Source organism: Mauremys mutica, chromosome 10, assembly GCF_020497125.1.
Source record: "Mauremys mutica isolate MM-2020 ecotype Southern chromosome 10, ASM2049712v1, whole genome shotgun sequence".
Lineage (NCBI taxonomy): Eukaryota > Metazoa > Chordata > Testudines > Geoemydidae > Mauremys > Mauremys mutica.
Genome location: NC_059081.1, coordinates 2,763,128 through 2,786,457, shown reverse-complemented (window position 1 = coordinate 2,786,457; position 23,330 = coordinate 2,763,128). Strand labels below are relative to the sequence as shown.

General features: G+C 63.6%; 1 protein-coding gene across 2 annotated transcripts; it reads left to right on the top strand.

Annotated features, from left to right (window-relative positions):
* Positions 1–326: 326 nt before the first annotated feature.
* On the top strand, positions 327–20,617 carry SLC11A1 (solute carrier family 11 member 1). 2 transcript variants are annotated; one of them, XM_044978369.1, is made up of 15 exons: positions 327–450; positions 3,560–3,687; positions 6,280–6,402; positions 7,455–7,574; positions 9,025–9,131; positions 10,047–10,117; positions 11,883–11,950; positions 12,938–13,093; positions 13,659–13,817; positions 14,459–14,548; positions 14,888–15,007; positions 18,217–18,366; positions 18,500–18,573; positions 19,013–19,166; positions 19,735–20,459. In XM_044978369.1, the coding sequence occupies exons 1-15, from the start codon at positions 432–434 to the stop codon at positions 19,846–19,848; spliced, it is 1,653 nt and encodes a 550-aa protein (XP_044834304.1). In that variant the 5' UTR covers positions 327–431; the 3' UTR covers positions 19,849–20,459. The 2 variants fall into 2 exon arrangements, 1 of the variants encoding a protein (XP_044834304.1); XR_006572198.1 differs by having other exon boundaries at positions 14,479–14,548; positions 19,735–20,617.
* Positions 20,618–23,330: the final 2,713 nt, after the last annotated feature.

Here is a 23,330-nt window from a genome sequence, read left to right as displayed (position 1 = left end):
GTCTGGCCGCTCTCAGGTGCGTGTCCCTGTCCCTGCCCTGCTGCTCCACAGGAGCCCTGCCATGCACAGCGCCTCTGTGTGTATCTGACGCTGATGAAGGGCGCTGGATTCAAGTCCTGCAGTCCCTCCCGCCCCCACCCCCGGTTTATCCACAAGCCAGGATCCCAGCCCCCCCCCCCCAAAGGGAGGCACGTGCGGACTTCCCGATGCTGCTGCGTCCCTGAGCTCAGCGCTGGCGGGGCGGGGTGTGTGTGTGGGGGGGGGAGAGGTACAAAGCTCGGCTCCCTCCCAGCCTGGGGCACTTCCTCCTCGGCTCCTCCGGCCGGCCAGGCTGCCCGGCGGGGACGCTGCTTTCCCCGGGGAGGCTCCGCGGCGCCGGGCCGGGCCCCTCCCTCCTTTCCCCGGATCGGGACCGTCGGACCCCAGCGCACATGGCGCCCCCGGAGCCAGGTGAGCGCCCCCCACCCGTCCGTTCTCCCTGCCGGGCCGCTCCGGAGCCCCATCCCCGGGGCCCCCTCTGCTCCCCCGGCCCGCTGGGCCCCTGGGCGCCGCCTGGACGGGAGCCGGTCCCGGGGTGGGAGGTGGCCCGGGGTCCCCTTTCCCCCCGGCTCTCCGCGCTCCAGGCTGGGCGCTGCGCTCTTCTGCTGCTCCCGTCTCCCCACAGCCCCCAGCCCAGCCGGGACCCCTGCAGCCCATCCCCTGGGGGCCGGGGCCTTCCCTGCGCTCTGGGCCCCGGGGTTTGGGTGCCAGCCACGCACCCACGGGCCGTGCCTGGGAAGCGGCGCTCCGCCTCCCCTGGACCGGAGCATCCCACCGGCCAGGAGCGGCCCTGGGCGAAGCGCGGCGGGACGTGGGGGTGGGTGGAAGCCCCCCGGGAGCTCCCTTTGCTGGCGCGCCCCGCAGGCTGCCAGCCGGCCCGGGGGCCCCGCGCCCTGGTCTCGGTTCCCCGCTCGGGGGCAGCTGCAGGGCCAGGGACGCGCCACCAACTTCTCTCTGCAGTTCCCCTTCCCAGGGCATCGCCAGCGCTGGTCCCTCCGCTCCGCTGAGCAGCTGCTTGTCCCCAGCCGCTGCCGAGCGCCCCACCTCGGCCTCTCCAGCCGCCCCCTGCCCCGCCCCCCCCCCCCCGCCTCCTTTGCCCTGTGCTAACGTGGGGCTGGACCAACCCCCGCTGGAGTCTGCACGAGTCTTTCCAGGATCCAGCAACTCCCGCCCCAGAACTAGCGCAGAACCCGACGGAAATGGCACCAGCCCAGCTGCTGCGGGCTCCGCTCCGTCCCTTCCCCGCTCCCGCCCCGGGGCAGGGGCTGTTCGGTCCGTTAGCTCCCTGGGGCAGAGACCGGCCCCACCCTGCCCCAGGGCCGCCCAGAGGCCTCAGGGGCAAAGGAATTTCGGGGGCCCCAAGCTGCAATTCTAGAGACTCCTGCGTGTGGCAATGGAGAAACTAACCAGTGAAAGACAGTCAGCAAGTCACCGTTAATACTTTGAAACGACACGTCTGCCCCGAGAACCGGTGCCCTGCGAGCCACAAAGTCCTACCGCGTTATAGAGGAACCCGCGTTCTAGCGAACGTGCTTTGATCCGCGGAGCGCGCAGCCCCCCCCCTCCCAGCGCTGCTTTACCGCGTTATAGCCGAGTTCGCGTTACATGGGGGTAGAGGTGTGCACGAAATACATGATTTAAAGACATTAAATGCTTCACTGGTCTGTCTACATTTGCAATTACACAATGGGCTGTGGCTGGGTGATGGTGATGGTTGGTGCCAATGGGCTGTCGCTGCCTGTGGGGTGGGGGGAGGCGTTGCTGTTACCCAGGGCTGGATGGGGAGCTGGGCTCTGGGTCAGGGGGTGCCCGGTTCACAGGGGCTGGGCTCAGAGCTGTGGGGGGAAGGGGATGGGGTCAGGGGGTGCCCAAATCAGAGGGTCTGGTCTCAGATCTGGGTGTCAGGGGTTGTCCGGTTCAGAGGGGCTGGGCTCAGAGATGGGGGTTAGGGCTGGGAAGGGCTGGGGGGGTCCGGCTCAGAGGGGCTGGGCTCAGAGCTGGAGGACAGGGCTGGGGGGGGGCCAGGGGGGTGTCCGGCTCAGAGGCGCTGGGCTCGAGCTGGGCTCTCAGCTGGGGGTCAGGGCTAAGGGGGGTCAGGGGGGTGTCCGGCTCAGAGGCGCTGGGCTCGAGCTGGGCTCGGAGCTGGGGGTCAGGGCTGGAGGGGTCAGGGGGGTGTCTGGCTCAGAGGCGCTGGGCTCGAGCTGGGCTCAGAGCTGGGGGTCAGGGCTGAGGGGGTTCGGGGGTCAGGGCTGGGGAGGTCAGGGGGGGTGTCCGGCTCAGAGGGGCTGGGCTCGAGCTGGGCTCGGAGCTGGGGGTCAGGGCTCGGGGGGTCAGGGAGGTGTCCGGCTCAGAGGCGCTGGGCTCGAGCTGGGCTCAGAGCTGGGGGTCAGGGCTGAGGGGGGTCGGGGGGTGTCTGGCTCAGAGGGGCTGGGCTCAAGCTGGGCTCGGAGCGGGGGGTCAGGGCTGAGGGGGGTCGGGGGGTGTCTGGCTCAGAGGGGCTGGGCTCGAGCTGGGCTCGGAGCTGGGGGTCAGGGCTGGGGGGGTCAGGGGGGTGTCCGGCTCAGAGGGGCTGGGCTCGAGCTGGGGTTCAGGCTGGGCTCGAGCTGGGCTCTCAGTTGGGGGTCAGGGCTGGGGGGGTCAGGGGGGTGTCCGGCTCAGAGGGGCTGGGCTCGAGCTGGGGGTCAGGGCTGAGGGGGGTCAGGGGGTGTCCGGCTCAGAGGCGCTGGGCTCGAGCTGGGCTCTCAGCTGGGGGTCAGGGCTGGGGGGGTCAGGGGGGGTGTCCGGCTCAGAGGGGCTGGGCTCGAGCTGGGCTCTCAGCTGGGGGTCAGGGCTGGGGGGGTCGGGGGGGGGTCCGGCTCAGAGGCGCTTACCATGCTGCTTACTCCCACCTCCCCGATCTCCCGGAGCCTCAGCGCGCCGCGTCCAGAGCTGCCCTGGCCCCCAGACAGCGCTGCAGCGGCCTGGCTCCGCCGGGACCTGAGCTCGCAGCCCCACCCCCTCTCCACGCGGCTCCGAGCGGTAGGAGCTCAGGCCTGAGCCACGCCGCTGTCCAGGGCCGCTCCTGGACGTGGCGCGCTGAGGCGCGGGGGATGGGGGAAGGCGGAGGCAAAGGGAGGGGGGAGCCTCCGACATTCTCGTGGGGGGCCCCTGCATGGCCTGGGGCCTGGGGCAAATTGCCCCACTTGCCCCCCCCCCGGCGGCTCCCTATTTGAGAAGGACCCAAACCGATGTGATCCAGCACGCGAGGTCACATTATCCCCCCTGCCGAGCCAAACCCGAGGGCGCTGTGACCCCACGCACCAGGTCGCAGCGCCCGGCGCAGGGCGCTGCGCCCACCCCCACAGCAGAGGAGCCAAGCCACAGCTGTGGGGTGAGAGCCGCTGTGCATATGAGGTGACAGATTTCTCGAGGCACCTCCAGTATTGCAGGGTGGGAGCAGCGGGGGTGGGGGGCAGGTTATGCCTTCCCATGAGGATGCTAGAGCGAAATGGACACGTCTCCCTTGCTTTGGCTTCCCCAGGCAGTGGGAGGTCCCAGCAGCAGAATCGGAAGGGCCAGCGCCACCGCACGATGGGACCCCCAGAGTCGCAGCCGCACCGGGATCAGACGTACCTGGATGAGAAGATCGCCATCCCGGATGTGGGAGGGGTAGGTCCCACCAGCGTCTCGGCAGGGAGGACTGATCTCCCCACTGCCACAAGCATAGCAGGGGAGGCAGGACAGGCCAGTCCATAGGGAACCAGGCTGGTCGTCAGGACGCCCGGGTTCTATTTATTGTGGGCCAGTCACAGCCCCCTTGTGCCTCAGTTTCCCCTACTGTACACGGGATCGTGCCATGGCTTTCTTTGCTGCAGTGTTTTGAGATCTCTGGATGGAAGTGCTGAGCTCTGTAACAGTGAGCTAGCGCTGCCCTGGTCACTAATAATAATCACCCGCCCTTCGTCAAGAGCGGTTATTTACCTCTCAAAGCTGGGTGGCGAGTGGCATTATACTCACTTTACAGATGGGGAAACTGAGGCACAGTGCTCTGCAGCGACCGGCCCAAGGTCACCCAGCAAGTGAAAAGCAGGACTAGACCCTAGGTCTCCTGCTGCCTGCATTGGCGCACTCCCCACTAGGACACGCTGCCTCCCCTCATCCCCACTGACATCCACAGACCCCAAAGCTCCTCTGCAGTGGGGGGGCAGGGGGTTCCGGGCACAGGGGACATCAGGGCAGCATATTGGCCTGTGACTCCCATCCGAGCCGAGCCTGCAGTGCTATTCTCCAACACCAGAACGGCGAAATGGAAGACGGTTCATTCTGGTTCTTCCAAGGCGGACGCGAGTGAGACCAGAGCAGCGCAGGGTTTTCGCTGACGGACCCCTGGGAGGCTGCAGTGTGATGGTGACCTGCAGTGCTGAGAACTGGGGCAGGGCTGGCTCTTGTTTGGGGGTTTTGAAAGGAAGCGATTTCTTGACATTACAAACTCAGGCCCCGCTGCATTTCCTGGGAGCCTGGCGAAGCAGCAGGATTGGGACACCGCACGCCGAGCAGAAGTGAAACCCGCTTCGCTGGGGCCGGGGGGGTGATTCTCGTTCAGACTGTTCAGCTCGCTGGTCTCGCCACCCCTTGAACTCAAATGCCCTGAGGGTCGCTAGGAGAGCGGCTGGCGGGGGAAAGATTTCACAGCCCAACCTTTCAGGTGAGGCTCCCAGGGCATCTCTCTGGCTTTCCAGAGAACTTGCCATCAGACAGCAGGGGAGACAAGCGCTGCCAGGCCTGGTATTTTCTGTGCTCAAAAAAATAAGCAGAAAAAAACATGTAAAAAAATCCCTTTTGAGCTGTTTTCATCCATGATAAAGGGGCCTGTCCCAGTGTCCTCCCTTTGCCCCAGGCGGGGGTGGGGGCATGTGTCCAGGGGGCCGATCTCCCCTTGGTGCCGGGAGTTGGGGCTGCCTTTGCCTATAGACCCTAGGGCTGGTGGCCCGGACAGGGCCAGGCTGTGGTCGGGGCTGGAGCTCCTCCGGCCTGCACCATTGCGTGAACCAGAGAAAGTGAGAGCACGAGACCAGAGCGATGCTGCCCTCAGCCACGGCCAGCGCTGCCAGGGTTAGGAAAGAGGAACTGGGAGACGGGGGCGGGGGGAGCCCCTTCCTGCACTAGAAGGGGTGGAAGGAACTCATGGGTCAGGGAAAAGCAAGCGGGGGTGGATGGGGCACGTGGGGGCCACGCACAGGCCTGTGGGACATAGTTAGCTCGACCTAAATCCCCTCGCGGGCCCGGCTCGGGCAATGGAAGAATTTGTCCGTCAGCGGAGCTGCTGCTTCTGGAGGGGGAGGATTTGCTACGGCACCAGACAAAGCCGCCTCTGGCACCGTCGGAAGGGTCTATGCCAGTGGTCCCCAACCTTTTCGTCTGGCAGGCGCCAGACGAAGGACCGTGGTGGCGGTCGAGCATCCGCCAAAATGCGGCATTTCAGCGGCGATGCCTCTCGATGATGTCGCTTGTCTGCGGCCAGCAGCGTCATTGAGAGGCGTCGCCGCCGAAATGCCACAGAAATTCGGTGGCATTTCGGTGGATGCTCGACCACCGGACAGGATGTGGGCGATTTAGATGCCCCTGCGGGTGCCATGGCGCCTGCGGGCACCGCGTTGGGGACCCCTGGTCTATGCTATGGCTGCCAGGCTGCTGTAACACGGCCCTCCCCACGGACCCCACTGAGCGGTAGTGGGGAATCGAACCCCCGATTGCTGGCCCTGAAAGCAGAAGGTTCTGCCAGCCGAGTTAGAGGAGCCGCTACGCGGGTGGGCGTGTGATGGTGCTCTGGGAATAGAACCTGTCTCTAGCCTCTGCCGTTGTAGCCAGTTTCCTTTCATCAGCTGCTGGCCCCGGGGGAGGGTTGTGGGACGGGGGATGTGGCAGGATGCTGCCCTCAGGGGGTCACTCAACATGCCTGCGTACCCCATAATTCCACCCCTCCCCCTCCCCAGCCGCGCCACCCCGGCCTGGTCTGTTCCTCTGCACTTAGCGCTTCGGAGATCTGGGCGTATCCGCTTTGCTGCTCGGCTCTGTTAAAGCGCCCGGCGCCCAGCCTGGCACGGGCCAGCTCATTCCACCCCTGCCACCTAGCGGGATTGATCCCGCCGGCTGCTGCGGAGCCGCACGTCCCCTACGCTGAGCAGCCGGGAGTCCAGGACAGGGGCTCACGATGGCTGCTTCCCCTCGGCCCTAACCGCCGATGCAACTCTCCCTTCACAGCCCGGCTTCAGCTTCCGGAAGCTGTGGGCTTTCACCGGCCCCGGGTTCCTCATGAGCATCGCCTTCCTGGACCCCGGGAACATCGAGTCGGACCTGCAGTGCGGGGCCGTCGCTGGGTTCAAGGTGAGCCGGGGGCCCGGTGGGGACGGGGGCTGTGCCCGCTGGCGCCGCTAGATGGTGCATGACCTGGGGCAGCACAGGGTGGGGTACGTGCCACTCAAGGAGCAGCTGTGCTGAGCCCATCCCGGGGGAGAGTCCCCAGCCAGTCAGAATGGTCCCTTTGGCCACCCGCTGGGTCCTTCTCGCCCACCCTAAATACCACACTGAGGGTGAGTAACACTTCGGTGGCGCTGGCCCTCATCCGTCCCTCTGCCCAGCCACCCACCCATCCCGCCGTCACTTGGGCTGTCAGCACCTGGCACTCCGGGGCCATGAGCCCAGGTCTGGGCTTTTCAGGCTCTACCATAATAACCCCCAGCGAGCACCGATCCTTCAGGTAACAAGCTAGGGGGGGGGTGCAGCCCCCCCAGCCACCCCACGCAACTGAGCCCCCCCCCCCTCACGCTGGCTCTGGCGTGGATTCCTTGGGGTCTACGGTGGTTGGTTCAAAGTCCTGTCTGGGGTATGGAGGGGACCTTCCCAGACCCCTAGGCCAGGGGGGTTTCAACCTTTTTCTTTCTGAGGCCAACATGCTATAAACCCCCCCCAGCCCACCCGGGCCCCAAGACTTGGTTTTCTGCATATGCGAGCCAGGCCTGGCGTGAGGGGGCAGCAAGCGGGGCCCCACCGAGCTCCATTGCTCAGGCTTCGGCTTCAGCCCCCTGCCTGGGCTCCCAGCCGCGTCTAATGCCGGCCCTGCTTGGCGGCCCCCCGGAAACCTGCTCGAGGGCCCCTAGGCGGCCCCGGGCCCCTGGCTGAGACCCCCTGCGCCAGGCGATCCCTCGCCGACCCAGATCATCCAGCCTGCAGGCCGTGGGCCCGCCCCAGTGACGTCAATGGGAGTTTTACCACTGACTTCCAGGGCTGGTGTGTTTAGGTGAATCAGCCGGCGCTTTGCTGGGCCTGTAGCTTGTGTCTCCTGCTAGCTCCAGGGGCTGGGCCGGGCTGGCTCCTGCAGCCCCTGCTGAGAGGCTCTGTCTGTGCCCGGTCTGCCAGCCTGTCCCTTCCTGCCCTAGCTGCTGTGGGTGCTGCTCTGGGCCACCATCCTGGGGCTGCTGTGCCAGCGGCTGGCGATCAGGCTGGGCGTCGTCACGGGGCTGGACCTGGGCGAGGTCTGCTACCAGTACTACCCAAAGGTGAGTGGCGAGCCGCCGGGCGGGCACACGGCTCGCAGCTGGGAGCCTCACCTGGGGGCGGATCTGGGGTCCGGAGAGCAGCGAGCAGGGGCTGGGCGGCGGGTGGAGCCCCCCGGCTGCTCCCGTTGGCTGGCGAGACAGGAGCTCCGCAGCCATTTGTCTGGGTTCCTCTGGCCTCGGTCGCCTGCCCCACAGCTCAGGCTCGTGCCCTGCTTTGCAGCATCAAATGCCAGCTTGGGGTTTCAAACCCTCGGCTGGATTTGGGGTCACAGGAAAGTGTGTGTGGGGGGGGCTGGCAGTGCTGGACAGAATCAGCTACAGTGCAGGACGGTGCTTTACAAACGCACACACACAGTGTGGGCTCCTGTGATGCCCCTCACTCCCGACCCGCAGCCCCTGCTAGCCCAGTTCTCCTCCCCACAAACACAGCTCTGCTGGTGCCCCTCACTCCCGATCCGCAGCCCCTGCTAGCCCAGTTCTCCTCCCCCCAAACACAGCTCTGTGATGCCCCTCACTCCCGACCCGCAGCCCCCTGCTAGCCCAGTTCTCCTCCCCACAAACACAGCTCTGCGATGCCCCTCACTCCCGACCCGCAGCCCCCTGCTAGCCCAGTTCTCCTCCCCCCAAACACAGCTCTGCCGGTGCCCCTCACTCCCGACCCGCAGCCCCTGCTAGCCCAGCCCATTCAGTGAATGCCGGGATCATTCCCTGGAGAATTATACACACTTTAAGGTCCCACTGAGCCCATAAGACACGTGGCTAGAGAGACTCCTAATTAACCCTGGGCAAACGGCCCGGGGGGCTGGGACGCAGAGCGAGGCCGCGCCAGGTTCTTCCTGAGTGTGGGGTTAGCGTCCAGTGGAGTATTTGGTTACCTCGCTACACTCCCGGGTAGCTCAGATGACCAGCAGGAGCAGACAAGCCCTTTAGGAAGCGGGAGGCTGTTCCCCCGTCAGAGCTCCCTGCAGTCAGGGGTGAGGAATCCAACCGTATATTATACCCCGGGGGGGGTTATCATGAGGTCGCACCGGCGACTCTTTAATGATCCCCAACCCCCCAGAAAATCAGCCCTGACCCACCCCTCCTATTCTCCCTACTTGTAGCAAAGGAGCAGGCAGCTGCAAGGAGAACTGGGGGCTTGGGGTTAGAGCAGCAAACTTGCAACCAGGACTCCTGGGTTCTGTTCACAGCTCTGGGCAGGGGTCTAGTAGGGGAGACCGGGACTGGGGACCTCTGGGTCTATTGTCAGCTCGGACGGGACGCTGTCTTGTTAGAACTGGGAGCCAGGACTCCTGGGTTCTATTCCCAGCTCTGGGCATGTCTCTGTGCCTCAGTTTCCCGGTCTATACCATGGGTCACATGGGTGTCGTGAGGCTTGATAAAGTGCTCTGAGGGCCCTGGCAATGCGAGGCCGCCAGCCGTGGCTCCTGACTGGCCCTGTTTGCTGCAGGTACCGCGCGTGCTGCTCTGGATCATGATCGAGATCGCCATCATTGGCTCCGACATGCAGGAGGTGATCGGGACGGCCATCGCTTTCAGCCTCCTCTCGGCCGGACGGTAACGAGCCCCCATGCTGCAGCCACAATGACTCCTGTGCGCTAGGGGGGCCGGGCCCAGAACCCCGGCGACCTTCAGCCCCCAGCTGCCACCTGCACTAACAGAGCGCTCCCCGCGCTTGCAGCAGTAGTGAGTCCCTGATCCTGTCTGGGTGACATCCCAGGTACAAACCCAGCCAGCAGGTTACGTGATCCCTCTAGCGTGCTGGATCCTCACGTTAGCACTGCTGATTCCTAACCCAGGGACCAAATGCAGGAGCAGCTGGTTTTAAGAGAGGCAGGATTAGCTAGAGATCTCAGAGCTGGGCTTTTCCTGCTTCCCTCAGCCCCGTGCCTGCACTCGGAGACACCAGATCTAGGCTCTGGCAGTCCTGGGCCTTCTCCTGAGACTTCCTGTGGGTTTAGAAGCGGGACCCAGAGACAGATTTTAGTCGCTGTCAAACAAGGCTGCATTCAAGCCAGACCCCTCCAAAGCTGTGTAGCCCAGTTACCAAAGTCCCAACCCCGCTGGGCTCCATCGCTGGCCCTGTTTGAAGCAGGATGGGATGTGCTTCTAAAGATCCACTCTAGCTCCAACAGGAGTGAATTCAGGAAAGTCCTGTGGGCTACAGGAGATCAGAGGAGGTGGTCACAACGGCCCCTTCTGGCCTGAGGCTCTATGAATCCAGCATCCCTCTGCAGCCTCCTCTTCGAGCCAGAGCTCCAGAGCTTGGCATCACCCCAGCGCGTCGCGTTCCCTGGAGGCTTGTGCACCGGAGACAGAGTCACTCAGCAAGCGAAAGCTTAGCTGAGCCTTTCACAAGCAGAGACGACCCCTCCCCTCGCCTTCCTCTAGCAACCGGGCTGCCTGTCCAGCACGGGACTGAGCCTCCCCCGGCTTCGTCATAGCAGTAACCCCTGTGATTTCCCCCCGCAGCATCCCCCTGTGGGGCGGAGTCCTCATCACCATCATCGACACCCTCTTCTTCCTCTTCCTGGATAAATACGGTACGTTCGTGGTACCACGGGCCGGGGAGGGGGAGCTGCCGGGGCCACCTGCCCCGTTTACATGGCGGGTGTTGGGTTAAGAAGCTGCAGAACCAGGAGGCTTTTCCCAGGCTGGTCAGTTTCACGCTCTGTTTCTAGTCAGTTTCATGCTCCCTTTCCCAGTGCAGAGCTGCCTCTTGGCTACCAGGCCTGCTGCTCTGCTGCCCAGCCCGGGCCTCTCCTGGGACTTTCTAAAAACCAGCTCAACACTTAACAAACTACTCAGCTCCCCGCCGCGCTCCCTGCTCCGCCCTGGCCTCAGCCCCGCCAGGACCCAAGTCAGAGGGCAGCAACCTCCCAGCGGGAGGGAAGGGAGTCACAGGTGGCCCGGTGAGATCTGCACCGTGGGGGCTGCCGGCAGGGAGGGAGAGAGGTGGGTCTGGCACGGCGTGGCCCACGTTGGGAACCACAGGTGTGCATCACACAGGCCATGATGGATCTGCAAGGGGGACTGACGGGCGGGGGGGAGGTTACCAAAGGACAGTCTTGGGACCAATCTGATTTTCATTAATGACCTTGGCCCAAAAAGTGAGACTGGGCTAATAAAATTTGCGGATGACACAAAGTCGGGAGGTGTTGCCAGGGTCACTTGGAAGTGACAGAGGCAGAGAAAGACCTGGGTGTATTGGTCCGTCACAGGATGCCTGTGAGCTGCCAATGTGGTGCGGCCGTGGAAAAGGCTGATGCGATCCTAGGATGTATCAGGCGAGGTATTCCCAGGAGACAGGGAAGTGTTAGTACCATTACACAAGGCACTGGTGAGGCTCATCTGCGACGTCCTGTGCAGTTCTGGGCTCCCGTGTTTAAGAAGGATGAAGTCAGACTGGAACAGGGGCAGAGCAGGGCTGTTCGGGTGAGCGGAGGAACGGAAAACCTGCTTTCCGAGAGGAGACTCAAAGAACTCGGCTTGTTTAGCCGAACCAAGCGAGGGCTGAGGGGAGAGGTGATCGCTCTCTACAAATACATCAGAGGGATAAATACCAAGAAGGGGGAGGAATTATTTAAGCTCAGTACCAGTGTGAACACAAGAACAAATGGGTATAAACTGGCCATCAACAAGCTTTGGCTTGAAACTGGAGGAAGGTTTGTTCCCAGTTCTGGAGCAGCCTCCCAAGGGGAGCAGTGGGGGCAGAAACCCTAACTGGCTTCAAGGCCGAGCACGATAAGTGTACGGAGGGGCTGGTGTGGTGACACTGCCCACAATGGCATCTTCGACTGCTCCCAGGAAATATCCCCGACGGCCGGGGATGGGACACTGGATGGGGAGCCCTGAGTCACTACAGAGAATTCATTCCCAGGGGTCTGGCTGCTGGGTCTCGCCCACATGCTCAGGGTCTAACCAATCGCCAGATTTGGGGCTGGGAAGGAATTTCCCCCCCAGGTCAGATTGGCAGAGACCCTGGGGGGGGGGGGATTCGCCTTCCCCTGCAGCGTGGGGCCCGGGTCACTCGCTGGTTTGAACTAGAGCCAAGGGTGGATTCTCTGTCACTTGAAGTCTTTGGCCCAATCTCTGAGGACTCAGCCAGCGCTCGGGGTCTGTTCCAGGGTGGGTGGGCGAGGTTCTGTGGCCTGCGAGGTGCAGGTCAGACGAGATGATCGCGATGGTCCCTTCGATTCTCCGAGTCTGTGAGATGGTCCCCAAGCCTGGTCCCAGGGGCTGGCTTGGAGCTGCCTGGCTGAGCACGGCTGCACCGTGGAGCTCCCCTGGTCTCCATTTCTCCTCCAGGTCTCCGGAAGCTGGAAGCCTTTTTCGGTCTCCTGATCACTATCATGGCAGTGACCTTTGGCTACGAGGTAAAGGGCCATTTCCTGGCTGCCTTGCCCAGCCCTTGCGCGTGAGCAGGGGAGGAACGGCCCAGAGTTCACACCACAGAGCTACCTGGGGCCGCGATCACAGGCTGAGAAGCCACAGAGGTCCCCAGTGACTGAGGGAGAACAGGCACATCCGACTGGGTGACGGAGTCCAGTCGCCTCCTATCACAGACAACCCCAGCAGCTAATCCCGTTCATGGCTCTCTCAGGCTCCCGCTGAAACCTGGTTAGGTTCCTGGCCCTCGTGCTCAGCGAGGGCAGAGGTGGGGATCCAAGCCACCCATGTTACGGAGAGGCCACTTGTGCAGCCCTTATCTGGTCTTACGGACCCGTCTGGCCAAAGGGAAATCTCAGTGCTGGAGCCAGGAGGGGCGGCGCTGCTGCTCTGGGAGGCGTTCGGGGGCCCGTCTTTCCTCTCGCCCGGGCAGCCCTTGTGCCACCTCCACAGGCCGGCTCCCAAGCACAGCCGCTTCCAGCCCCGCAGGGTGGGAGTTCGATCTTTTTACAAGGGTGCATCAGCTGCAAACCCTTCCTTTGGCGGGGGTCCCTGTTGGTCTCACAAGCTACGCGGGGGGGGCCTGATCAGGATTTGGCTGGCAGACTCGCCTCCAGGGAGAACGAAGTGGCAGCGGATGCTTTTCCTTGGGAGCTGCTGCCTTTCAGCTGCCTGCGATCGCTAGCGCCCGTGGGCTTCGGGGTGTCGGCCCTGCGGCCTGGCTAGGGCGTGTTTCTGCCCCCCATGGATTGGGGTGGGGATTCCTGTGGCCGTGCGCTGTGACGGAGCTGCCGTGACCTCGTCCGGCCCGGCGGGGACTCCTGTGTCATGGAGCTGGGGAGGGGGACTGTTCGGGGGCTGGCTCACTCACTGCTGCTTTGCCCGGCCGGCCGGCGTTAGCACCGCCGACAAGGGCAGAGAGGGCCGGGGTGCCGGAGCCCTGCTCCTCCTCACTCGCTCTCCCCTGTCCCCAGTACGTGGTGGTACGGCCTGCCCAGACGGAGGTGCTGAAGGGCCTATTCTTCCCCTACTGCCGCGGCTGCGGGCGGGAGGAGCTGCTGCAGGCCGTGGGCATCGTGGGCGCAATCATCATGCCGCACAACATCTACCTCCACTCCTCCCTGGTCAAGGTGAGGGCTCAGCTGCCTTCCCCCTTCCTCCTGGGGGGCACTTCCGTAACCCACAGGGGGCCCCGTGTGCGCATGATGGAGTCACAAAACCAACAAGGAGTCCGGTGGCACCTTACAGACTAACAGATTTATTTGGGCAGAAGCTTTCGTGGGTGAACTCCCCCCACACACACACTTCGTCAGATGCACGGAGTGGAAGTTACAGATGCAGGCATGTGGAGTCGGCCATCAGCGGCATGAGGCGGCCATGGGTGCAATACCTGGACCTGCCAGCGGGGGCGCTGTTGCACTCCCAGCCCCTGCTCCAGCTGGGGACCGGAGCGCGAAGCCAGGGGGTGGATACTCCGTATGTGGGAGCGGGGGGGGGACCCAGGGCAGCACCCTGGGAACAGGAAACAGATGCTTGGCTCCTCCGCCCAGCTGGGTGGGGCGTCAAGCCCCAGGCTGCCCCCCACCCCCTGCCCCATGAGCATCCCCGCCACGGGCTCAGGGCTCCCCAGAGAGCTGCCCCCCGCCCCGGCCAGCCAGCGGCGTGACGCTGCCCCCTGCTGTGTGCCCCACCCAGACCCGCGAAGTGACGCGCTCCCGGAGGCAGGAGGTGAGCGAGGCCAACAAGTACTTCCTGATCGAGTCCTGCATCGCCCTCTTCGTCTCCTTCCTCATCAACCTCTTCGTCATGGCCGTCTTCGGCCAGGCCTTCTACCACCGCACCAACCAGGACGTGGTGAGTCCCGCCACCGGGGGGCAGGGGCGGGCCTTCTCCCCCACACCAGGCCCCGCGTCCCACCACCCTCTCTGATGAGCCGCCGGCGGGCCTGCACTTCCCAGCAGCTCCAGCGGGGGGCAGCACCTGAGCCCTACACGCCTCCCACCCCTGGCACCAGCGGGGGTGCGAGAGGCTCTGTGATCATCTTCAGCTGAGTTTAAATCTTACTGCCCCACCAGAGCCCCTAGCAACGGCCAGCTCCAGCTCCCCGGGGACTAGAACTCTCGACCTTCCGCGCTGAAAAGCCAGGCCTCTACCCCCACCTCCCGCCACTAGGGGGAGCTGATACACAGCTGACTCATGGCGGGCACCAGAGGGCAGCAGGGAGCGCACCCGCCCAGCAGCGATTGGGGCCACCGGCCCCCGGGATCTGATGGGCTCTTGCAGGCGGGGCTGGTCCCCCCTCGCACGCTCAGCCCCGGGCAGCATTAAGGGCGGGAGGCGGGGTCAGCTGATTGCTCAGCCCGCTGTGGGGCCAGCCTGCTCCGGCCCCCTGCCAGGGCCCTCCTGCCCCTGCCAGTGCCCTCTGGCCCCCGCTCCCGCGAGGTCATTTGCCAGGCAGGCTCCTGACCGGTGGGTCCCGCACCCCTGTGTTTCAGTACAACGTTTGCGCCAACAGCAGCGTCAGCCAGTACGCCCCCATCTTCCCCAGGAACAACGAGACGGTCTCCGTGGACATCTACCAAGGGGTGAGTCGGGGGCACAGACACCCCCCTGCCCCGGGAGCGGGGGCTGGGCCGCCGGGGTGGGGACGCGGGGGCTCTTTTTCTGGCAGTGCCCCCTGCACCGGCCTCAGCCTTCAGGTGCCCACAATCCTCTCCCGGGTCCCTGCTGGAGCCATCAGGGTCCCTTCTATTTCCCCCACCCGTCGTACCCCACCCCGCCCATCGCTGAGAGCCGGACCGAGGGGTTACTGCTGAGCAGCCTCCCGCTGCCCCGACCTGCCAGCCTGGCCCCACCCCACACGGGAGGGCTTGGGGTCCCGCTTTGGGCCCTGCTAACATAGGCTCTGCTCCGTCCCCCTTCAGGGCGTCATTCTGGGCTGTTACTTCGGCTCCGTTGCTCTCTACATCTGGGCCATCGGGATTCTGGCAGCAGGGCAGAGCTCCACCATGACCGGGACCTACGCTGGGCAGTTTGTCATGGAGGTGAGAGACGGGGGCTGGGCTGGGTTGGTACCGGCCGGGGGCCCTTACTGCTGCAAAGAGAAACTTCCAGCTGTGACCCTGCTGCCTGCCTGAGTCTGCAGAGAGCCTGCTTCCAACCACGTCACTGAGCCAGGTGTGAACTGCCCCATTCTCCCCAATGGGGTGTTAACTCTGGAGTCTAATGACACCAACAGCCGCACCGTTTAACTCTTTCACTGCTGATCCTCTTACCAGAAACATCTGGCTGCTCTGGAAGCTTGGGATGGAGCTAGAGTACATGCCCCCATGCCTGCCCGCTCTCTGTCCCCTACTGGAAGCGCTTGCTGGGGTCTGTCTCTCTCCCCCTAACCTAGGCATTTATACCACACTCCTCGGCTTGCTGCCTGGGTGCCTGGCACGGCTCCGTAGGGGAAAAACCACAGGGGGGTTATCGGGAGTTCGCTCCTCTTCTCCTCAGCCCCTTCCCCAGGATAAGCAGATGGAAGTGTCTGTAGGCTGGCGGGAATGCTAAGGCGCAAAGGCAGGGTGAAAGGAGGACCCTGATCGCTTGCAATTCCCAGGAGTTTTCTGCAAATTCCAGTCTGAGAACTCAGGTCGCCTCCCCAAAACTCCCACTGACTGAGCCTTCACTTCGAGACATCAACCCGCCACCTCCCCTCTTCAGACCTGTCGTGGGCTGAGTTGTTGTGCGCTGCTCCTGCGCTCCACCCCGGAGGCAGCTGCATTTCAGCAGCCACTCAAGCAGTCTCTGGGTCTGGAGCTTGTCGCTAGGCTGCAGTCTTTGCACCGGGGGAGAGGAACTTACCCGAGACCATGTTATGTATTGACTAACGTACTGCCCAGCTTTCCAGTATCGCGGTGACATCTAGGGCTGGCTGGGGGGACTGCACAGACCGAACCCCAGCAAAGGGTTGCGCGTCCAGCCCCGCACGCAGCGATTTCTCCCTGTCCTGGCAGCTCCGAGAACCAGCCTTCCTGCTCTGTAGACCACGTCGGCTGGCACATCCGCTGCACGGGGCCAGTGGGGGTTGGTGTCGGGGCATCAGGCACCTGGCCCCGCGCTTTCCCCAGTAATGGAAACATTTAACAGCCGAGTTCGGTTTGTTTTTCCTAAAACTTGTGAATGACTCGGACGCTTTGGGGGAGGCGGAGACGAAGCGTTAGAGCCGGGGAGAGCGCAGAGAGGACGGAACCATGTGAATAACGGCCCCTCGCGTACAGCTCGGCCTGTGCCCTTCAATCCCGCAGCCCCTCCCCGCTAGCCCAGCCCTGGGCTCCCCCCGCCCACAACTCTGCCAGTGCCTCATAATCCCAATCCACAGCCCCCTGGGCTCCCCCAGCCCCTAACTCTGCCAGTGCCTCATAATCCCAATCCACAGCCCCCTGGGCTCCCCCCCCCAACTCTGCCAGTGCCTCATAATCCCAATCCACAGCCCCCTGGGCTCCCCCGCCCCTAACTCTGCCAGTGCCTCATAATCCCAATCCACAGCCCCCTGGGCTCCCCCCCAACTCTGCCAGTGCTTCATAATCCCAATCCACAGCCCCCTGGGCTCCCCCCCAACTCTGCCAGTGCTTCATAATCCCAATCCACAGCCCCCTGGGCTCCCCCGCCCCTAACTCTGCCAGTGCCTCATAATCCCAATCCACAGCCCCCTGGGCTCCCCCCCAACTCTGCCAGTGCTTCATAATCCCAATCCACAGCCCCCTGGGCTCCCCCACAACTCTGCCAGTGCTTCATAATCCCAATCCACAGCCCCCTCGGCTCCCCCCCAACTCTGCCAGTGCTTCATAATCCCAATCCACAGCCCCCTGGGCTCCCCCCAACTCTGCCAGTGCCTCATAATCCCAATCCATAGCCCCCTGGGCTACCCCCCCAACTCTGCCAGTGCCTCATAATCCCGACCCGCAGCTCCTTCCGCATTTCCTAATGCAGGGCCAGGCCTTGCTGTCCCGAGCAAGACCCTTGCTCACGTGGCCGTGCCGTCCCCAGGCGACGAGGGGATGCTTTGAAACACGGGTCCTCTCCCGTGTTCGCTAACCCAGTGTGGCCGTGGCCGGCGAGCAGGCGCTTTAACCCGCGTTCCCTGGGCGGGGTGACCCCTGGGGGTGGGCGAGGAGCCTAGTTCACCTGTGTGTGAAGCCCAGCCTTGCTCCTGGTGGCAGCGCCGTCCCTCCCCACCAGGGGGCAGGAGCAAAGGCAGCTCGCTATTCTGCGCTGAGCCCCTGGGGCTGGGGGGTTAAGGGGGGGGTGTCTACTCAGCACAGGCCGTTCCAGGCTGGACGGCCCGATCCTGCAGGGCAGGGCGTGTCCTCTGCTCCCATTGCAGACTCTCGGGAATTAATCGTGCCGGGGGGGGGGCTGTATTGCTGGTGGGTTCTGAGCACTGGAGTGCGCTGGGAGGGTGAACTGAGGGTGGTGGGGGGTGATCGGGTAGCGGGGGCTGAACTGAGGCCTTGGCAGTGATGGGGGCTGAGGGGCTGACCGGGGGGGTGAATTGAGGGGAGAACTGATGGGGGACAGGATTAATGGCTGGGCAGGAGACAGACGGAGGTGGGAGTCGGAGCTCCTGCAACCGGGGCCAAAAATCGCTGTCTCCAGCGCAGGCAGGAGATTGTCCCACGCCCGGGGGAGTCCAAACATCAAGACCCTGCCCAGAAAAACGCAGCAGAATCGCTTTGAAAACTCGCGTGAGTTTTGGGGCCAATCTCCTGGGTTTCGATCTCTGGACGTTGCCAGTCCAGCCATTGCCAGGGGCCGATCCGGCTCCAGGGGCCTCTCCCCCCACAGTGTCCCTGCAGCGTCAGGCCCCCGGCATCATTCAGAGATTCCTGGATCCTAGGACGGAAGGGACCTCGCGAGGTCATCGAGTCCAGCCCCCTGCCCTCACGGCAGGACCAAATACTGTCTAGACCATCCCGGACAGACATTTCTCTAACCTGCTCTTAAATATCCCCAGAGATGGAGATTCCACAGCCTCCCTAGGCAATTTATTCCAGTGTTTAACCACCCTGACAGTCAGGAACTTTTTCCTAATGTCCAACCTAACCCTCCCTTGCTGCAGTTTAAGCCCATTGCGTCTTGTCCTGTCCCCTCGTGACTCCCTATTAGATACCTGAAAACTGCTCTCATGTCCCCTCTCTGGCTTCTCTTTTCCCAAGAGACGTCAGTGTCACTCACTGACAGGGCGTCCCCCCTTTTCCGTCCCCAGGGGTTCCTGCAGCTCCGCTGGTCCCGCTTTGTCCGCGTGCTCTTCACTCGCTCCTTCGCCATCCTGCCCACCGTCTTCATCGCCGCCTTCAAGGACGTCAGCCACCTGACGGGGATGAACGACCTTCTCAACGTGCTGCAGAGCATCCTGGTGAGAGCCGGGCCTGGACCTTGGCCACAGCTGATTCGGGGCAAGCGGGGGCCCAGACGTGGTAATGGGGGGTGGGGGCAGGTACCTGGGAGCAGGGTCCCCTCCCCTCTCACCCTGCCCCTCTGCCTTGCAGCTCCCCTTCGCCGTCCTCCCAGTTCTCACCTTCACCAGCATGCGGCCGCTCATGCAGGAGTTCACCAACGGCATGTGAGTATCGGCCCGGGCCTGGGGGTCCCACCTCTCCGCCGGGCCGACGGCTGGGGGCGCCCGGCGTCCAGATCCCCCCAAATGCTGAAATTAAAAAGCAGGGGTTTGTCAGGACCTGGGGGCGGGGCATCCTTCAGCCAATCGCGTGGCTGGGGTGGGCGGGAGGGTCGCAGGTGGGCAGGCCGTGCTTGCCATGAGCTGGCCAGGCTGGCAGCACAGGGCACGGGAGCTATGCCCTGGCGCACGGCCCTCGTGCACGGCCCTGCACAGGCAGGCTCAGCCGTGCGTCAGACCCTCCCGCACTGGTGCACCCCCTGCACGGGCCAAGAGGCCGGGCGGAGCGGGACCAGCCCATGCGGAGTCAGAGAGGCTGGACCCCCACCCAGACAGCGGGCGGGAGGGGGCCAGGCCGGGCTCACGGGTGCTCTGGTCTCCGCAGTGTCGGGAAGGTGCTGATGATCCTCATCACCGGGCTGATCTGCGCCATTAACCTCTACTTCGTGGTGATCTACATCCCTACGCTGGGCAGCATTGCCTACTACATCCCCCTGGCCTTCGTGCTGGCCGGCTACGTGGCCTTCACCGCCTACCTGGTAGGGCAGCCGGGGGCGCGGCCTGTGCTCCAGGGCTGGGGGATCGGCCCTGGGCTGGGAGGGGGGGTTGTGAGCACTTGGGGCGGGCTCAGGTCCTGGGAGTTCTCTGCCAAGCCGTGCACCTCATGTCCCCCCCCAGCGACCCCAAAGGGGACCCCCCTACTGGTCAGATGGGGAACAATGGGGGGACCCCTCACAGCAGCAGCCCCAGTGATCAGAGCCAGATTGGGCAGCCCCTGCTCGCACCCACTGGGTTTTCAGGGGCACCTGCTGCCTGCAGAGCGGGGCCAGGGGCTGGGCAGAGACGGGCAGACCCTAACCCGGGGCGAATCAGAACCAGCTGCCACATTCTCCAGCCCCAGGCCCCAGTCGGTGGTGGGCTCTGGAGCGTGGCTCAGGTCAGGGGCTCTGATCTCACTGCGCAGGCTGGACTCTGGGGCAGAGAGCGCGTGGGGGTCACTAGGTCGTCTCCCCCCCCTGCTCCAACACCTCAGGCTGCTCCGTCCCCCCCAGCCCAGCGCCCTGCCCCAATCAGCAGCTCAGCTGGTTTCCCTCTCGCACCCCGTAGATCTGGACGTGCTGCATTGCACACGGAGCCGACTTCCTGGCCTGCGGGCGCCACAGCCAGTTCTCCTATGGGCTCCCCTCCACCGACCCGCCCGGCTGGCCAGGGCCCCGCTGACACGTCGTGCCCTGCCCGCTGGGTTTGTCGCCATCCCAGGAGGGGACGAAGCCATCGCCACGCAGTCACCGCCACCGGCAGGGCCGGGGTTCAGGGCTGGGCTCCCCACTCCCCCCACGGACTGACGGACATGCAGCATCCCAGGGCATCTCCCCTTCTCGGCAAGCTCAGGGTGTGGGGGGACGGCACTGACCAACCAGCACCTTGGCGGGCACCTGTGATCACCCCCCCCTGCCACCACAGCTCTGCCGGTGCCCCCCAGTCCTGACCCACAGCCCCCTGCTAGCCTAGTCCTGGTCCCCCCCCGAGTGCTGCCGGTGCCCCTCAATCCCGACCTGCAGCTCTTGTTTAAGGTCCAGATCCTACATGTGAAATAATGACCCTAAGTTCACACTGATTGTGGAGGTAACGCGGATCCCACTGTGAGTAGCCCCGGCTGGCTGGGGTCGGGGGAATGGGCTGGGTGGAGCCGCAGCTGTGACGGGAGTAAAAGGAGACTCACAGAGAAGGAGTTCACGTTGCAGACCCTGCTGGCCAGGCACCTCCCCAGGAAAGTGCTGCTCTGTGAATAAACGTGATTTCAAGGGTTCCCTACAGGAGGGTCTGGTCATTGGCTGGTGCCCCCGGAGGGAGCAGAAATGAGCCACCCCTGGAGCCGAGCCAGCCCCACCGGCCAGCCTGGGCCTCCCTGCAAGAGTCCATTGTCACCCTTCAGTGGCGGCCAAAGGTCATTGCCCAGAATAGGAACATTTTCCGTGTGCCCATCACCTCCTAGCCCAAAGCATGTCCCAGGGCATCCTGGGATGCAGCCACCTCTGGGGTGGAGGACAACAGGTATAGTGCGGCAATGCTAATCAACAGCAGAGGGGACTTTGGCAAATGCCCTGGGTTGACTGGTCAGGCAGAACAGACAAGGGCGTCAGGGTCTCGCCCCCAACAGGTCCCCTCCCTGGAGAGTGCCCGGAGCTCAGCGTATCTGCTTGCAATGGAGGAAGGCTGGGTCGGGGATTTCATCCCTGCTGTTTGGAGCATGGGGCCACCCCCCCCCCAGCACTGGCCTCCCGGGCCCAAAGGGACCCAGCCCTCTTCTCGCTGAGCTGCTGCGGCACGGTCACCGGTTACACTGGTTTGTTTCGATTGCATTTGTTTCTGGTTTTGCTGTTTCGTGCTGCGCGAAGGGGCCCTGAAAGGGTTAAAAAAGAGAGCAGGGGAGGGAATCCACTCGGTTTTTCCCTCAGAAATACCAGGAGCATCACGTCTGGTTTTGCAGGACGGCTCGGAGCAGCATAGTGTGGAATCTTTACCAAAGACCAGCTTTGTCCCAAGTGTGTGTCAGGCATTGGAGTTAACCAGGGTTCACGGTAGCGAACAGCCCCCACCCATTTGAAATAGTCTGGCTAAAAAATCCCCTTTCAATGGCTCCCGTCTCCTGCTCTTGTGATGTCACAAAGTGGCCTGTTCCCTGATCAGCCACAGGACGGGCAACACGTTAGCATCTCCTGTTCAAAGCCGTTGGCTGACATGTAGCTGGCTCCAGTCCCAAACTTGCCAGCCCTTCTTCAGAGACCCAACCAAGGGCCCAACCCCCACCTACTCTCAGCCCCCGTCTCTTCAGATCGCTGAGTTCGTGGGGCTCTGTAACGCAGACGCGGCCTGAGTCCGGAGCGAAATCAACAAGAGACTTTCCATTGAGGGGAGTCAGCCTGGCGCGTGGGAGCACCGTCACCCTCGTGCAGCTGCGCCCATCCCGGGAGCATGCAGGGGTCTCGCCCAGCGCAACTCTGAGGGTCCCAGAGCCTTCAAATGCAGCAGCAGAGGGGTTAACCAAACCCTGGGCCCCAGGGCCGGTGACTCTGCCTGACCAGGGAGCTCCAGGGGCAGCAGGGCAGGAACCCTAGGCTTCGGCTTCCTTTGGAGCAGATCAAGAGGTGAGGCCCAAGGGGACTACAGGTCCCAGCATGCATTGCAGTCAGGTGTGTCCTGCGGAGGGGCGGGCTCTGACTGGAGAGTCCAGACCTGTGGATCTGTCGCCCTGAGGGTACCCCGGGAAGCAGCAGCTCTCCAGGCTGGCTGTGGAAGGGGAGCCGGGTGGGCTGGGAGGTCCCACCCAGGGTGGAGCTGGGGGCAGGGCAGGGATGGGTCTCTGGGATAGTCCAGGGGCCTTAGAATTACTGCATCCCCCTGGGAAGTGCAGCTGCAGACACCGGGGGCACCACCTGTCCCGTGGTGAGTGATGGGGCCAGGTGCAATGGCTAAGCCGGCTCTCCCGGCTCGGCAAGGAACCTGTGGCAGGAGGCCGGAGAAGAGGCTACCTGCAAGCAGCAGGGACAGGGTTAAACAGGGCCGGGCCTTCCCCTTCTCTGCTCAGCACTGCCCCAGGCCCACGGACCCCCACGAGCCGAGCCGGCCTGCAGCAGCCTGGCCTCTGGAGCCACGCGCAGCCTCCCGGAGCCGGCGGCTCCCCCCCAACCGTTAATTGCTAACAGCTGCATCTGGGAGCCGGGGAAATCCCCTCAGTCCCCAGCACAGCCGCTTGGCACTCAGGCCTAAGTGAATTAGCAGCCCCCAGAGATGCTCCTCTTCCAATTAGTGCTGAGAACAGAGGCCTCCCCTGGGCCAGGGAGTGCTAATAACCCGGCTGCACTCAGCAGCAGGTACCCTGCAGCCCTGCTCAGCGTATTCCCCACAGCCCGTTCGCTGGGCCCTTGCCCAGTTTCAGATCACCTGGGATCTGCCAGCCCCAGGTAACTACTTGTTACGACTTCATTTAAAACCTTTGTGCTGGTGAAGAGAGGAGCCCCAGCAAACGTCCAGGATCTAACTCCTCGGCTTGCAGATGAAGAGAACTGGCAGGCCCCAGGGGTGAGCCCTCAAATATCCTAGTGGCTTTGTGTGTGTGTGAATATGTGGCTGGTGGAAACTGACAGCACCACTGACTAAGGTGAACAAGTCCCCAGCCACAAGTCACAGAGTGAACAAAGGAGTGGCAGAACAGGGAATAGAACCCAGGAGTCCTGGTTCCCAGTCACCAGCTTCTGGCCTCAGCTGCTGCTTCCTAGCAGAGCTGTGGTAGCCTGAACATCACCCAGCAGAAGAGCGAGCAAATCCAGGTGCTGCAGCCAGAGCTGCTAGGCAATTCCATCCACCTGGTCCTTCAGCTCCCAGACCACCAGCCTCTGGCCTGGAGCTAAAGGAGATCTCCTGCAGCTGCCTCCAGTAGTAGGTCTCTTGTCCTCTCTGTGGGGCGCCGTCTCGGCCACACTGCAGCATTCCCAGCATGGGAGATGTAGTCCAACCAAGGAGCCCAGCCTATAGAAGAGAACGGGAGCATTAGCACCTGAACTACAACTCCCATGAGGCACTGCAGCAACATTTCGCTGTCTAAACATTTCACTTCCTGGCTGAAATATTTTGGCTCAAAATTTCCAACCCCCACTTCCCAACCAGCCCCACGGAGCGCAATGCAAAAAGTAAATCACCAG

What these genes read in the sequence shown, in the direction of transcription:
- SLC11A1 (XM_044978369.1), top strand. An exon ending in CCATCCCGGATGTGGGAGGG is followed by an intron (nt 3,688 to 6,279) that starts GTAGGTCCCACC and finishes CTCCCTTCACAG; the next exon opens with CCCGGCTTCAGCTTCCGGAA. An exon ending in GGGCCGTCGCTGGGTTCAAG is followed by an intron (nt 6,403 to 7,454) that starts GTGAGCCGGGGG and finishes TTCCTGCCCTAG; the next exon opens with CTGCTGTGGGTGCTGCTCTG.